The sequence below is a fragment of the Hyperolius riggenbachi genome, chromosome 3, assembly GCF_040937935.1.
Source record: "Hyperolius riggenbachi isolate aHypRig1 chromosome 3, aHypRig1.pri, whole genome shotgun sequence".
Taxonomy (NCBI): domain Eukaryota; kingdom Metazoa; phylum Chordata; class Amphibia; order Anura; family Hyperoliidae; genus Hyperolius; species Hyperolius riggenbachi.
The window spans coordinates 202,721,711-202,738,945 of record NC_090648.1 but is presented as its reverse complement, the minus strand read 5'-3'; the positions used below and the strand labels follow the sequence as shown (position 1 = coordinate 202,738,945).

At 40.1% G+C, this 17,235-nt stretch overlaps 1 protein-coding gene across 4 annotated transcripts in view; it reads left to right on the top strand.

The window, feature by feature from the left end:
* APBA2 (amyloid beta precursor protein binding family A member 2) overlaps window positions 1-17,235 on the top strand; it is a 453,336-nt gene that overhangs the window by 430,770 nt on the left and 5,331 nt on the right. For all 4 annotated transcript variants that reach the window (XM_068275575.1, XM_068275573.1, XM_068275574.1 and 1 more), the window contains one exon: window positions 16,103-16,243. In XM_068275575.1, coding sequence (XP_068131676.1) covers window positions 16,103-16,243 — 141 coding nt within the window. The remainder of the gene's footprint in view (window positions 1-16,102; window positions 16,244-17,235) is intronic.

Genomic DNA, 17,235 nt, shown 5'->3' with positions numbered 1-17,235 from the left:
TGATCTACTGATGTGCTGTGGTTCCACGAGGTATCAACAGTGGCGTAGCTAAGAAGCTGTGAACCCCCGATGCAAGTTTTACAATGGGGCCCCCCAACCACTCTATACATAACAATTGATATGACGCACCACAACCTGCCAATGGCAACTGCAGTGTCAGAGGTGCAAGAAGGGGATGGGGAGCAGTTTGACAATAATTACCACTATTCAATGTATCTATAGAAGTGATTATTATGAGCATGATGTCGTTGAGGCAGGGCCCTTCGGGGCCCCTCTGGCCCAAGGGCCCCGATGCGGTCGCAACCTCTGCAACCCCTATTGCTACGCCCCTGGGTATCAATACTCCAATGATGAAATTCCCTAACATATAGCACTTGCCCTGCTGGAAACATCATAGCACTGACTCTGTTCCTGGATGGAGTAAAGAAATGATTATGCTCACTTGAATTCTTTTATTTGCATAAGGACAAGGTTGCAAAGAAAAGTACAGCAAACGCACTCCTTAAAGAGACACTGAAGCGAAAAAATATATATGATATAATGAATTGGTTGTGTACTATGAATAATTATTAGAAGATTAGCAGCAAAGAAAATATTCTCATATTTTTATTTTCAGGTATATAGTGTTTTTCTAACATTGCATCATTCTCTAATATGTGCAAATTACACAACACTCAGCATTCAAAATGATTCTTTCAGAGCAGTCTGTGAACTAATGACCTCTCCTCTGCCAGAGGAAAAGTAAATAGTTAACTAACAGTTGAGATAATAAAAGTCAGAAAACAGCCCTCTCCACGACTTTGAAAGTCGTAGAGATAATGGCTTTTTTTGTATAGAGATAACAACTGGGGTTTCTGAACTCTCCCTGTACTGGAAACAATTAGACTGATGTATCTGATCTTAAAGAGACTCCGTAACAAAAATTGCATCCTGTTTTTTATCATCCTACAAGTTCCAAAAGCTAATGTGTTCTGGCTAACTGCAGCACTTTATACTATCACTGTCTCTGTAATAAATCAATGTATCTTTCCCCTGTCAGACTTGTCGGCCTGTGTCTGGAAGGCTGCCAAGTTCTTCAGTGTTGTGGTTCTGCTATGAACTCACCCTTCCAGGCCCCTCTATGCACACAGCCTGTGTGTTATTTAGATTAGAGCAGCTTCTCTCTTCTCTCTTATCTTTTACAAGCTGGATAAATCGTCCTCTGAGCTGGCTGGGCTTTCACATACTGAGGAATTACAAACAAGGGCAAAGCTGTTTGCAGGAAGAAAAGAGCAGCCTGAAACTTCAGTGCATGGGGGAAAGAAACACACAAATGATCTCTTGAGATTCAAAAGGAATGCTGTATACAGCCTGCTTGTGTATGGATGTATTTTTCTATGTGTGGACATACTGTACATCAACCTACTTCCTGTTTTGGTGGCCATTTTGTTTGTTTACAAACAAACTTTTTAAAACTGTTTTTAACCACATTTAATGCGGCGAGGAGCGGCAAAATTGTGACAGAGGGTAATAGGAGATGTCCCCTAACGCACTGGTATGTTTACTTTTGAGCGATTTTAACAATACAGATTCTCTTTAATGTTTTATTTCTTAGCTGTACTACACATACAAATCTTAATATCATAGTTTTTTTTCGCTTCAGTGTCTCTTTAACACTCAAAAATATCTGCAGTCTCCAGAAAATCAATTGGGAAGTGGTAACTGGGGTTCAGGAGAGAGTGCAGTGACTTAATTGGGGAGGAGTGCCATTGCTATGGCATGGAGATTATCCAGTTAACCTTGCAGCTAGGAGTTGCTCTGCTGGTCTTCTTGAATGAAAAACTTGATTTCTGCTATATGCTTATGCAACTGCATCCAACAATGTCCATCTTTTCTGAAAGTTTCTTTCTCTTTTTAAAGAGCCCCTAGTCTTCATCAGAACATCCAACAAAAGATAATAGATTAATATAGTGGGATCCAGGCTATTTTGTTACCAATCCAGCAATGCCCATCTTTTCTGAAAGTTTCTGTTAGGACTTGGCGTAACTGTTTAAAGCCAATCAACAACAAGTAATGCAGACTCACCTCAAGCATGGAGTCTTAGAGTCCCTGGTATTCACCAGAACATCGTACAAGAGATTATAGATTATTACCCCTAGTGGGATCCAGGCTATTTTGCTACTAAGATCTACCAGATTGTGGCCTCTGGGCTTGTTCCACTGAACACTTTACAAAATAGATCACATTGTCAGGTGGAGAGTTGTATAAAGCTGCATTCAGGCCTGGAAGATAGTAGGTAATGTTCAGTCTGAGGTCTGGGCTGGCAGATGAGAAGGAATGTTGGAGCCACAAGCGGAGGTCAGGGTTGGTGGTTAGCAGGAATAGTCAGATAAACTGGGCCAGGAACAGGAGTAGTAAATCCAGAGTAGTCGGACAGGTCAGGTCACAACAGGAATTCAACAGCAAGAGCAGGCTTGAACTAGTGTACAAAGGACTATGTTGACAGAACTATCAACATTGAGTGCTACCAGAGAAGAAGCTTACACAGTATATAAGCAGGTTATTAGCATTTCAGCATGCAATCTAGTGGGATACACATGGGTTTTTGCATATGCCACCTGCACATGTGCACATGTAAAACAAATGTTGTGACATATGGGTGTGTACACTGCACCAACCATGAACATAAGGCATGAACTGACATAAGGCATGGACCATTGTGCATGAGAGACACACACATGCACAGGGAAAGAGGGTGGCTGGTAAAAATGATAAAGCTGCTAAAGAGAGGTACTCTTTGCTGCTGTGTGTTGCTGTGGGTGGGGAGAGGTGTCCCATCAGTTTACTTTTAGACACAAAGTGGGGTTTAATCTAAATGCTGCTAAGATTACAAACAGCTTAAATAGGGGTATGTATATTAACTTCTTAAATTATTGCTGTAACCTGGACTTCTTAAATGGCAACTTTGAGATTAACCTTTTACCGACCGCGTCACGCCAATGGGCGTTGCCGCGGCGGCAGCCCCAGGACCGCCTAACACCAATTGGCGTAAAGTTCTCGGGCTCTGTTTTGCAGGAGATCGCGAGCAAGCTGCCCGCGCATCTCCTGCTTGGGGGGCGGAGCTCCGCCCCGCCTTCAGTCTCCGAGAGACTAACAGAAGGCGTGATCGCCGTCTATTTGCATGTACAGCGCTGCGATCGGCTGCAGCGCTGCACTGGGGACAGCCGTGTCACACGGCTGTCCCCCTGGGGGACAAGAGAGCGATCGGCTCTCATAGGCAGAAGCCTATGACAGCCGATCGCCATAATTGGCTGGCTGTGGGGAGGGAACATTTTTAAAGAAACAGCTTTTTTTAAAAAAAAAAAAGCTAACAAAAATATTTATTTAAAAAAAAAGAAACATAGGGGAGTGATCAGACCCCACCAACAGAGAGCTCTGTTGGTGGGGAGAAAAGGGAGGGGGGGGGGGGGGGAATCACTTGAGTAATGTGTTGTGCGGCCCTGCAGCTTAGCCTTAAAGCTGCAGTGGGCTATTTTACTAAAAATAGCCTGGTCACTAGGGGGGTTTAGCACTGTGGTCCTCAAGAGAGATTGAAGGTCTTTTTTTGTTATGCCCAGACTGGGTTCTTATTTAGCCACATCTACATATACTTAGGTAGACAATCATGTATACTTGGTGGTTTATCAAAATTCAAGAGATTACATAAAGGCGCATTCAAATTACTCTTTCTATAGCTTGCTAGTAAAATTGACATTTTAGCACTGTATAATTTTCAGAATACTGATTGGTTAAGCAAATATAAAAGGAAGAGAAGGTTAGACATTATCTCCAGTGACAGTCACATATCTGCTGGGACTAGTCTTTAAACACAGTAGTGGAAATCTTAAAAGGAAAGCTGAAGATTGCCAATGTGACTTTGTGTTTGTGCAGCATCTGCAGGGGGTACAGCCGGAGCTGTTTGTCCCACACTGCTTCAGTCAAAAATGGAACAGAAAAAGCAGAACCGTATGAATTCTCTATCATCAAGCCACCCCTGTGTTTCCAAATCCTATTTCTGTTCCACAGAATTAAGGCTTATATTTAAGGCACTGAACATTTTGTTTATGATCCCAGGACAACTTAACCCAACAAGTGAAGCTTTGTGCACTTCATATTTCCATTGCAGTTGCATTCGAAATTGGTGTATTTATTATGTTTATCAGTAATACTGCATACAATATGCTGACAATAGTCCCAACCCTGTTTACTACTATTGCACATCTGTTCTCTTTGCAATACATTTTAACTACAGTAAGATGTGAAAGTTTGGGCAAACTTGTTAATCTTCATGATTTTCCCATATAAATCGTTTGTTAAAAAAAATGTCAGTTAAATATATCATATAGGAGACACACACAGTGATATTTGAAAAGTGAAATGAAGTTTATTGGATTTACAGAAAGTGTGTAATAATTGTTTAAACAAAATTAGGCAGGTGCATACATTTTGGCACCACAAAAAATTAATTAAATTAATATTTAGTAGATCCTCCTTTTGCAGAAATTACAGCCTCTAAACGCTTCCTGTAGGTTCCAATGAGAGTCTGGATTCTGCTTGAAGGTATTTTGGACCATTCCTCTTTACAAAACATCTGTAGTTCATTCAGGGTTGATGGCCTCCGAGCATGGACAGCTCTCTTTAACTCACACCATAGATTTTCAATTATATTCAGGTCTGGGGACTGAGATTGCCATTCCAGAATGTTGTACTTGTTCCTCTGCATGAATGCTTTTGTGGAATTTGAGCAGTGTTTAGGGTCATTTCTTGTTGAAAGATCCAGCCCCGACGCAGCTTCAGCTTTGTCACTGATTCCTGGACATTGGTCTCCACAATCTGCTAATACTGAGTGGAATCCACGCGTCCCTCAACTTTGACAAGATCCCCAGTCCCTGCACTGGCCACACAGCCCCACAGCATGATGGAACCACCACCATGTTTTACTGTAGGTAGCAGGTGTTTTTCTTGGAATGCTGTGTTGTTCTTCCTCCATGCATAATGCCCCTAGTTATGCCCAAATAACTCAATTTTAGTTTCATCAGTCCACAGCACCTTATTCCAAAATGAAGCTGGCTTGTCCAAATGTGCTTTAGCATACCTCAAGCAGCTCTGTTTGTGCTGTGGGTGGAGAAAAGGCTTCCTTTTTCACCTGCATTTTCTCCTAGGTGGTATTTTCACAACTTGTAAATACAATGCCCTTTAAACCACCAGCAAGCGAGAAAATACTCAAAATAATTTTGACAGTACTTTTTCACCCACTCTTTGGTACTTTTTCCACTGCAAAGTGCTAAAAAGTTATTTTAAATTGAAGATGAAAAATTATCTCCTAGAAGAAAACTCAGGAGAAAAAGTGAATTGCAGATGGCCCGTGATGTCCCAAACTTTCTTCCAGGCTTCAGCCTCTTTTCAGGCACTCAATTTGGATTGCAGCTTCTTCAGTTGTAAATAGATTAGTAAAATTAAGCCAGAAAGATGTTTAATTTCCAAATCTGGTCATTTTTAACTAGGATAGCTAGTATTTTCTTTATGAAACATAATGTCAGCCCAGAGCAAGCTTATTTTGATATCTAGGGACACCGTTTGTTTAAATTTCACTACATTTTTATACTCTTCTTTAAGTTTATGTTCTTTCTCTGGTCATTTTTTTTCTTGTGTAATGCTATCTGAATCTATTTAATTATTTCCTTCCTGAAGACTGTTTTGGGAGCTTCCAATGCCTGGGAATTATCTAAGTTTAGTGGTTACTATAATATTCTTTGATAAACATTTGTGATTGTGAGTGGCTTTCCATGTCCCAGCAATGTGTCACCCCACTAGGCCCCAGGCACCTGCCTAGCTGACTAGTGGATAATCCTGCTCTGGGGAGATGTAAAATACAGTGCCTGAATCTTTCACTGTTAATTAACATGACTACAGACAAGACAAGACTGCAATCAAGACAAATAATATTTATATTGCGCTTTTCTCCTCTCATACTCAAAGTGCCAGAGCTGCAGCCACTACGGTGCGCTCTATAGGTAGTGTTAGGGGGTCTTGCCCAAGGTCACCTCACTGAATAGGCACTGGCTTACTGAACAGGAAGAGCCAAAATTCGAAACCCTGGTCTCCTGCGTCAGAGGCAAAGCCCTTAACCATTACACTATCCAGCACTGCAGAAGATGTCAGCGCTATAAAAATACACAATAATAATAATAGTAATAGGGGGCTGCCCTAACATGTCATTTTGTATTTGAGAATTCCCCCTTTTTTAAAGTACACCAAACCAAATCAGCGAGTGCAAGTAAACATTTATGTTGCTTTTTATTATTTCTTAGCTGATTAATAATAGTGGTGGCTTTTCTTCCCGCCTTTGATGTGCTCTCATTTGTATGTTACTGGCTACTTTTGACCTAGACATGGCATCCGTAAATAGCGTATCGTCGTGCCTTAATTATAATGCTTGAAAAGCCATCTGGATTTATTACCCCTTGATCTCTGAAAGCTGTTATTCTGGAACAAATATGAAATCCATTTTCTTTGTGTGAGGTTTAGTGGAACACATCTATTTACTGTTACCAAGTTCAGAGTTTATAATGAAATTACAGACTGTAAATTTGGCGTTATGTCTCGTTTCTGGTTGAAATTAGGGCTTCCTTTGAAATAAATGTGATTGACAGCTGTTTCATGAGCCGCATCATGAGCTGCATACATTTCACTTTGAATATGGAGTCCCAGGGAAAGCAAATGTGACCCTTTGTGCAGCTTATATATAAAATATGGTAAACCAGGGAATCAACACGGAGAAGAAGAATCTTTACATGGTATGCAAGGCTCGAGATACGCATACTGCACAGCCAGCGTCAAGCAATGAGCTGGAGAAACAGCTACATACTTCTAACGCTTAGGACAAGCTGTATCTGCGGTATTGATAGAATCATAATAATGACTTTAGAGAATGGCTGGTGCAGATAGAACACTGAGCTGCTTTAGTGCTATCATTATGCACAGTATAGTCCCATAGTTTGTGGAATAGGATCTGCCAGCAGAAATGGCTTTATCTCTTTTACATTTGGTACTGGTGATTGCGGAGTTAAGGAACTTGGGTTGAGTTCTGCTTTGAAGGACACTCTGCAGTCTTCCTTCAGTGCTTCCTGAAATTGCGTGCGTTACATCAGTGCTCTATTTTCTGCTTTGAGGCTTGGTTCTCATGGGTGACTTCTTCTTGGAAGCATGTTATATTGATTGTGGAATCATGTAAACCTGAGTGTACTATCATGCCTGGAAACCTTACAGAGATTAACTACAGATCATATTAGCCGTGTCTGTGTCAAGTCCTTGGGGCTGAATTATAACACAGTGGTGTGCATTTGGGTTGGGTGAACGTGAATATTTTCAGAAGCTTTATCTTTATTTATGATAGTATTATAATTTTCGGGAGAAATAACAGCTAAGGTGAAAGAGCATAACTGGTTCAAGCTTGGTTTATTTCAAAATCCAATCCAATTCCTTTTTAATGTAATGAAATGGAAAAAAACCCACTTCTCATAGCAATCAATCAGATCCCCCTGTTCATTCTCCTAGAACAGAGGTGCCAAATCTAATTACAGAAGGTGTCAAAATCTAAAACCTAGTCTAAGTCGCGGCCCAAATTGCTTATTAAGATTAACATTTTTTGAACAGTCTCAAAGTGAATGGCGTAACCATAGAAAACATGGGGGGAAAGCTCCTCCCCCTTCTGCAGAGTAGAGCAGTGGAGCAGTTTAATATTTACCTGCCCCATTGTTGCTTCGGCAGAAAGGGATCAAGATGAAATGTTGCCCAAGGCAAGATGCTAGCCTTCACTTCCCCCATAATCTTTTTAGTAAGTTGAGGTGGTGGGGGAGTTTACCAGGCACATGAGAAAGTTTGGTTGCCAAGAGGGGGTCCCATGCTAATTTCACTGGGGGGGGGGGGGGTTCCCATAGGTTGTTACTGCATCCCACCTTAAACTGACAATGTTTCACCCAGGAACACTGTTAACCAGTTTGCTCCTCTGGATGGGAGGGCAGTGTGCTGTCATTATTACTGCTTACAGTGGAGCTCTGGAGGGCCACATACAATGGCAAGGAGGGCAACATTCTGCCCACAGGACTTGTGTTTGACACTTGTGTCCAAGAACAACTGAAAATAAAAGGATCTAATTATCAGGTACAAACGTCCGGCCCTACTAGTACAATTACGCAGCATGTGTCTCACAATGGGCCTAATTCAGTACATTTTACAATGCATTAATACCACGTGTTAAATTTAACAGGCATTGTGTGATACACACACATAATATATATCTTTTGCAGCTATTTTGTAAATTATTGGCAGACTCCATCAATAACACACATAATAGCTTTAATGCATAGGTTGTGTACATGACACAACTTACAGTAATTGTGTTATGTGCACTTAACTTTAAGCGTGTTATTAGTGCACACTAAAGTTTACTGAAGCGTACCATCAAGGCTTTCTCTGTACCTATACAGTCCTATTTTAAAGGATACCCAAGGTGACACATGACATGATGAGATAGACATGTGTTTGTACAGTGCCTAGCACACAAATAACTATGCTGTGTTCCTTGTTTTCTCTCTCTGCTTGCAAGAGTTAAATATCTGGTATTTAAGTGGCTGACTCAGACCTGACTCAGACAGGAAGTGACTACAGTGTGACCCTCACTGATAAGAAATTCCCCTTTTTATCTCTTTCCTGTTCCAAGAAGCCATTTTCTGCTAGGAAAGTGTTTTATAGTTGGAATTTCTTATCAGTGCGGGTCACACTGTAGTCACTTCCTGTCTGAGTCAGGACTTACTTACCTGATATTTAACTCTTTCAGGCAGAGAAAGAAAAAAGGGAACACAGCATAGTTATTTGTGTGCTAGGCAATGTACAAACACACGTCTATCTCATCATGTCACATGTCACGTCGGGTATCCTTTAACGCAAGTCTGAAGCGTAAAAACAAAACAAACAAACGGATACTTACCCAGACAGAGGGAAGGCACTGGGTCCTATAGAGCCTTCCTGTTCTCCTCATGGTGTCCTCGTTACCCCACAGGCTCTTCCGTTTAAATCTCCTGCTGCAAGAGACTTCCGAAGTCTTCAGAAGCACTCGGGCTCCCGAAGATCGGCGGCTCTGTACTGCATATGCGCGAGGGCACTTGCGCATGCGCAGTATGGAGTGGCCTGTCTTCGGAAAGCCCGAGTGCTTCCGTAGACTTCCGAAGCCAGCCCAACGGGGAAGAGAGTAGAAGAACGGGGAAGAGAGGGAAGAGACCCATGTGTTGTAGATTGCTAACGGGGAGCCTGCAGAGGAATGAGAACACTGTGAGGAGACCGGGAAGGCACTATGGGACCCAGAGCCTTCCCTCTCTTTAGGTGAGTATCTGTTTATTTTTTCCCTTCAGACTCCCTTTAAAGGTGCTTATTAATGGTACAATATTTTCCTCAGGTGTAATCGTTCAACCAGATTTGCGGGATTGTAAGTAATGGGAAGGTAATTATTGATACCCATAAACGGATCGATTAGGGCATCTTCTCTCCTCAGATACGATCACAAAATCCAACATTCCGATCACCAAAATTCTGTATTCCACTCTACCATAGAATCATTTCATGGTCAATTTTCTCCACATACTTTGTGGTTTTCTGAACAATTCAAATGTAAAATCTGATCAAATGATCACATCTGTGGAAAATACCCTTAATGGACAAATTAAAAGTGAGGGTGTCTAGAATGAGAGATATACAGCAGTAGATACTGCATGGGTAGAATTCCCTACTCTCCCTTTACCCAGGCGGTCACACATTTGTGCAGTGTACTGATAGACACCAGCTTTGCAGAATGTCTACTGCAGGATGCATCCATTACTGCAAAATATTAACCCAGCTAAGAAAATAAAGTGGCAGTCTGATCAAAATGAAACTGGCTTTAGTGCACTGCCACATTAGGACTATGAAGCATACCGGCCAAGTTTTCTGTATAATCTTGCTTCCAGTTTGTCAGAATAAATTCTTCTGCCATGTACTGCGTAAGCCTTGTGTAGCATGGATAACATTTTCTATGGCTATGCTGTGAATTTTCCACACTTCTGTCTGAACTACTTGAGCATAAACCAAGGCTAATTGCATATGCCCACTAACAATTAAGCTCTTATATCCATGGTTTATGAACAAATTCGTTTTTTTCTGTTTTAATTTAAATGAATTAAAATCCCTGCACAACTAACGGAAGTCATTTGTATGTAATTGTTTTTCCAAGTGAACGTACCTAAATCTCGAAAAAGTTTGCTGATGTTCGAGTTAGTTTTGCTCCAGCGCTCTTTATTTTCAGCCTCATTAGGTCTGGAGAATCCTACATTGCAGCGTGAAATAGACTTTACCTTCTATGTAAGAGGGCAGCAATGGGAGCTTCCTCTACACATCCCTTAGCTAACTAATTCTGATTTATTTGTTAGCCAAAATTATATATTTTTTTTACTTTCTTTAACTTATAAAGGTTTATTTATAGCCGATTAGAATGATCAGCCACATCTTGTACAGAATCAGACTACCTGCAGCAATTTTGCATCTTTAGTGATGGGTGCTTCAATATTACAATCATTAATAACAACAATATAAAGTCAAATCATGTCTGATTAGCAAGTAAAGCATTGATTTAAAATACAGATTACCCAGCAACTAGAACTCCTAGGCGTGTGTACGGGGCTGAAAGGGATGAAAAAGCCTCCTTACTAAAATGCTGTGTAAAGCACAATTTGTCCTTCCTAAAACAAAAGTTATTTGCCATTATTCATGTTGGAGTGACGTTAGAGGTGTCCCACAATGCATCACTGCTGAATATGCAAATCATGTCTTTGTTGTCCCTGTAAGCTAAACACACCTTCAGCACCACTGGATTGCAATGATGTGTCAGCTTGTTAATATTACAGAGCCAAACGAAACTAGCTGACACATCAGTGCATTCCAGTCGTTCCGAAAGTGGGTATAGCTTACTGGGACAACAAAGGATGATTTGCATATGCAGCAGTAGTGCTAAAAATGCATTAGCTGGGAATGCAAGCAAGTCCTAGCCAGGCTTAGTTGAATCAACCTGCTAGTGGGATTACATCAGTGGAGCACCAACGTTTAAATGAGACACACATTACTGGTATAAAAGCCCTTTTCCACAAGCAGTTGATAGTCAGTGCAAAGACTGTCAAACTTTCACAACTGCTTGCTGCTGGTTGGTAACCGCTCACTGAGTGCACAGTTCAGTTGCCTGTGAAGCAAGCCAATAAGGAACTGCAGGATACTAGCTACACACAAGAAGTATCCTGCAGTTCCTTATTGGCTGGAGAGGGAGAAGAAAGAGAAGGAGAAGAAGTTGATGGTGGGTCAAGATTTGAGTCTTGGATAAAAATTCTAAACTTTTTATGAAGAAAATTATAACTCCCATGTTGTTTATTTACTGCAATTTTACACATAAGGCATATAGACAAGGGCTCCTGTAAGAAAACTATTTTTTATCTTTTTAACTAAGTCAAGGTGAATGTTTGGCTACCTTCTAATTAAGTAGATGGTGAATTAGTGACATAACCACCTTCAATGTATTACCTTCACCTCCTTTTTGGGGTACACTGGGGAAGGGGAGCCTTTCTCCCTAAAATTTGAGGAAATGTATTTAGCAAAGGTGTGGGATTCCCACTTTCACCTTTCAAGGTATCGGAGTGGGTTGGTATTGACCCGTGACTAGAGCCCAACTCTTGGCCACCTAACTTGCACAATGGATGGAAATATTACTAGTCATGATCGCAATGTGCTAAATTAGCTTACTCAAAATTTTGTGTAAAATTTTGCAAATACAATTACACATAATTAAGATTTTAAAATCAAATTTTGATAATCCATTTGTTAATTTGTATGTTATGCAAAATCACAAATGCAGCAGTTGTAAATGATTTCTTCAGTTAATTTGCGGGAAAAAAAATGTTTGCACAAATCACAATGGTTTGGAGGAAAAGGGGGAAAAGGTCAAACATTTTCTTTATAGAAAGACCTTAGCTTTTGAGAAAATTGATTTTAATAAAATTAAAGAAAAAATGGCTTTTAAACTCAGCATAATGTTTTGTTTTACATGTCCCAAATAATCAAATGTTGCATTTTTGTGTAGTTACGCATACTCGTTTTGCTTTGTATTAGTGAATTTTTATGAAAAATTACAATTATGCAAAATTCAAACTCAACACTAGTTAACACGCCTTTATGGAGGTGGTCTATGTTTTTTTATTTTTAAATGAAACATTTTACAGACAAGTTTAATACTTATTTGAGCTTGCAGGTTTTTTTTGTAAATATTGTTTTGACTAGAGACATATTTTAAAAGAAGCTTTTTCAAGCTATTAGCTGGTGACCACTACAGCCATTGATTGCAGCCTAGATGGCCAGAAATCACATAGTGAATTCCCAATGTGCCATTGCAGACAGGCCTGTCCTGTTTTCTTTAGTGAACCTGTGAGCAGGATTTTTTTCCGATCGCTGGTTAATTCCTCATACCACAGCAACAGTAAATCAGGGCCTTAATGTACAACACTCAAAGATTGTTATATGTGTTCCCCACATCCTTCTCTCCATCGTGATTCATAGTGTGGCATATGTAATAGCTAATCAGGAAGGCTGCCATTTGGAGCTGAATATATCTCCTGCTTCAGACCTACAGCGCTCATGAGCAGCTCACAGAGGCATTAAAAACACCATTTTTGTGCAAGTAACTGACAGAGGAATGAGGTCACACTTTTTTCTTTCTTTTTTATTTCTTTTTTATTTTTACAGAAAGAGTTGTAGACTTCCCAAGTTATACAGTTATGAGTCAGTGTAGATATAGGTGATATTTATGTTCATAGAATATACATTTTTGACATGTAGCTAATTTAGGAATATTACACCTCCTGCAATCTGATGGTTACATTCACATACCTGAATTACATTTATACACCATGTGGAAAAGGCATGGCAAATCATCACAATGGAAATACAGGAGAATTCCATAAATTGGTACGGCATCAGGCATTGGATAGGGATAAAGTTAGGCAAACAAACCCCTTGCGCTTAAAAATGTATCAACTGTAAACATTTTAAATACTCCCTATGGTTAGCTGGCTGACTAACTGAATAAGTCTGGAGATAATGAAAGAAGCACATTTTTATGTTTATATCACAGTGGCAAAGGTAATCGTTTAACATAAAATGATGCCAGAGCAAACAGTTTCTCAGCAGTAACTGTAAAAAGACCATTTGTCTCACTCCAGATTCACACTGTTTTCAGCAGTAAAAGTGCTGTACTCAAACATTAATTACAAGAACGTATAGGACTATGGAAGTACTTTTACTTAATGTTACGAACATACGACAAATTAAAATTACGAAATGACTGATGAATGACACAGAGACTGATGAATGACGCATTGTCCAAGTATGAGTTAAAAACATAAGCACAAGCAAAGGCTTATGGGAATGATAATCGACAGATCCCTGACAGTGCTGGGATATTTTGACTGACCAAACGTGACAAATCACTTCGGCAGGTAATTGTGTATCATCAGCAATGTGTACAGAGTTTGTTAGATTTTAAACAATGCTTATTTAACAATTCTATCGGTTTCTAAACGTTTTGCATTCGGTTGCAGTATTCTGCTGTCACTCACATCTCATTGCTTATCACCTTCTGTATGTGATGCTTTTTCATTGGTTCTTTCAAACGTTGACTATGTTTCAATGTGTATGAGGCTTAAAGGACAACTGTAGTGAGAGGGATATGGAGGCTACTACATTTATTTCCTTTTAAACAATACCAGTTGCCTGGCAGCCCTAATCTACTTGGCCACAGTAGTGTCCGAATAACACCAGAAACAAGCATGCAGCTAACCTTGTCAGATTTGACAATAATGACAGACACACCTGATCTGCTGCATGCTTGTTCAGGGGCTATGGATAAAAGTTATTAGAGGCAGAGGATGAGCAGGATGCTAGCCAACTGGAATTGTTTAAAAGGAAATAAATATTGCAGCTTCCATATCCCTCTTGCTACAGTTGTTCTTTAACTCATCCTGGGATTTGCCTTGAAATCTGGAAACAATATACTGAAACGTTTTACATGTAAGGCATGCAGCATTAAACAGTTGCATATAGCTCTTCTCATGTTTGCTACTTACCTGTAATTCAGTCCATGCCTATGGCAGTATTTATAATGTAGTAGTAATCTGTATTAAATTAATGGCCAAGTAGATTAATGTCCATAGCTTACCTTTCTATACATCTAATTCCATGGAGAAGCAAAGAGTACAGGTTAAACAACTCTAAACGTCTCTCTGTATAAGAGATCCTAAAGGCTTATAAACCCCATGATGTACCGTTTGGACATTATTTTATTCTTACCACCCCCTTGAGAGGTTTATACGAGCACAGCAGTCCAGCATAGTAAGAACATTAATCAGAATAACTGTGCATCTACCTACATATTTCAACTAAATGAAAGTGACCGGCAAAGGTTTCAGCACTTGCGGGGAAATTGGGAAATCTTTATACGAGCGCTTGCTATAGCATGATTTGTTCTCCAAAGTATTGACCCAAGCTATTTCATATTATTTTATTTCATTAGAGGTGACCAGGAGGTGTAGATTACATTACAGGGCTTACATCATATTTTCAAGTCAATATCTGGACTATTTACAGTTTCAAGCTCACAAGCCCTAATTTAAAATAATAAAAAAAAATATTTTAAATCGTCACCAGTAAATTCAGAAATCTTTATTTCAAATAACTCATTTATTAAAGCAGTTCACTGCTTAGGGACAGTGAGCAAACGGACTATATTCATTTTAAATGTGAAAGTTTGGTATAGATTACTGCCATTTGCTGATTTCCTTTACTTGTTTGTAGAGGTTAATAGGGCTGCTGTTTGTTGCATTCATATGCAAATATGTGTAAGCTGCCAGCAGTGAAACCAGCATAGGTGCTGGATCTGCATCCAAGACTCAGAATCTGGATAAAGTCCAAACTGTACATTGGCAAGTTGTGTAGTCTCATCCTGGGAGATCTGTTGATCTCTGTGAAAGGTGTAAATAGACAGCAGATCAAAGGCTTCCAATATATAGTATATAAATGGCATTTTATTCTGGTTAAAGCACAGTAACTAGAGGAAGAGGTTGATGCAATAGAATTCATCCACTGGACTATAGTGAATGAAGACATCCTCTGATTTCAGAGCAAGACAAAATGATAGAACAAAATAGCATAAGGGCCAAATCACACTAAGTACACAGAAGTTTGCCTTCTTAAAACAAGATATTTGCAAATTTTCAAGTTAGAGTGAGCTTTTTGGTGTCTGTGGGTGCATCACTGCTGAATATGCAAATTGTTCCTTTATGTTCCTGAAAGCTAAACACACCTTCAAAACTGCTGGGACGCAATGACGTGTCAGCTTGTTAATTGTACAAAGCCACAATAATCCAGCATGTATACAGACTGTTTCCGGCTGGTTGGTCCTCATCAGTGCATGGTATGGATTAATGTGGCTTAAAACACCCAGAGTTACAGATTACCCAGCAAGCTCATGGTGACCCAGAACTCCTGGGAGTGTGTAAGGGGCTGAAAGAGACCAAAAAGCCTCCTTACTAAAATGCTATGCAAAACAGAATATTGCCTTCTTGTCGAGCTAAGGATTTTGTATGATTGACATTTAGAGTAAGAGAATATTTATTCCATGCAGTTATTTCTTGCTTTCATCTGTATCATCTCATTTTCCACCAAACTATATATGTAACCTATCAATTTCCTAAATGTATGCAGATTTTCTTCAATAGTGAGTAAACTGCAGATAGGACTGTAGATTGCTGGTAACCCTTAAAATATCTTGTAATTTTTCAACAAATGGCATTAATTTTACTTCAGGTTACTTTTGGGAGCGCAGAACTTTACTTTAAAAAGCAGAATCTTGTATGAGCAGCAACCACATGCATGTGCTGTCAAAAACGTATTAACTCTTGTTAGTTGATTAAACATTTGGCCACAGCTCTAATGTAATAAATATGTTGTTATTTTTCAGATTTGCAGCCTCATGAGGGGAGGAATTGCTGAGAGAGGTGGTGTGCGGGTAGGTCACCGCATCATCGAGATCAACGGGCAAAGCGTTGTGGCCACAGCTCATGAGAAGATTGTCCAGGCACTCTCCAACTCAGTGGGAGAGGTAAGAAAAAAGAAATGTGCCCTGGGTCATGTGGCATGTGATGTGGCACAGATTTCCAGACAGTAAAATACACAGTACACTTCATTTAACTACTTGAACTTGAAAAACACAAACATCCATGACAGCTGTCAGGAACCGGCCCGCGGCATGCCTGCGTATACGGTTCCCGACTGCGGGTTTGACCAGATCAAGCAGGGAGCAGCCTTATTCGAGCTAAAACAAGGCTGGGACCCCTCAGAACACCTCTCACTGCCACCACTAGCTGTTCACTAGACACTTCCACTCTGCTGTCGAGTCCTCAGTGCGCACTCCGCGTTTTCGTATTCGGGTCAGCTTTGCGCTTAGGCCGAATACGGGAACGCCACGCACCCACACACACACACAGTTGCAATCTTACACTGTAGTGAAGCAAAAAAACACTAACAGTCGTTCCGAATGATACTGTTAACCACTCTGCTGTCGCTACTCGCACTGGCGTTTTTCGTACATTGGGTCAGCTGCGCGCTTTAGGCCAACGTATGACAAATGCCCCCACACACAATGCAATTACAATTTAATATGGTAGTGTTGCTCAAGCATACAATTAGGCATGGACTTATACACACTTCAATCTCTTCTAGGCTATGAGTGTTAGTTTAGTACGGCAGAAGTCAAGCTTATTAAATAATAATTTAATATTCCAGGGAAAAAGGTGGAACAATGCAGAACAGAATATATACAAAAGATTACAAAAACAAAGTAAAAAGTTACAAAGATAAAAGTACAAAAATACACACAAAGCGATTTTGCTTACCAAAATAAACGGGTAAATAAACGTACCAGCGTATCGATCTGGCGTTGTTGCGGGAGTATGCACTTCTGGTCAGGAACCAGGTTAGTTCTAGCCGTGTGGACTACCTCCAAGAACTACAAGTTGTGGTTATCCTAGCTGCTATTTTATACTGTGAGATACGCCTGGAGGCTGCAAATTCCTTGGGGAGGGGAGGAACTAG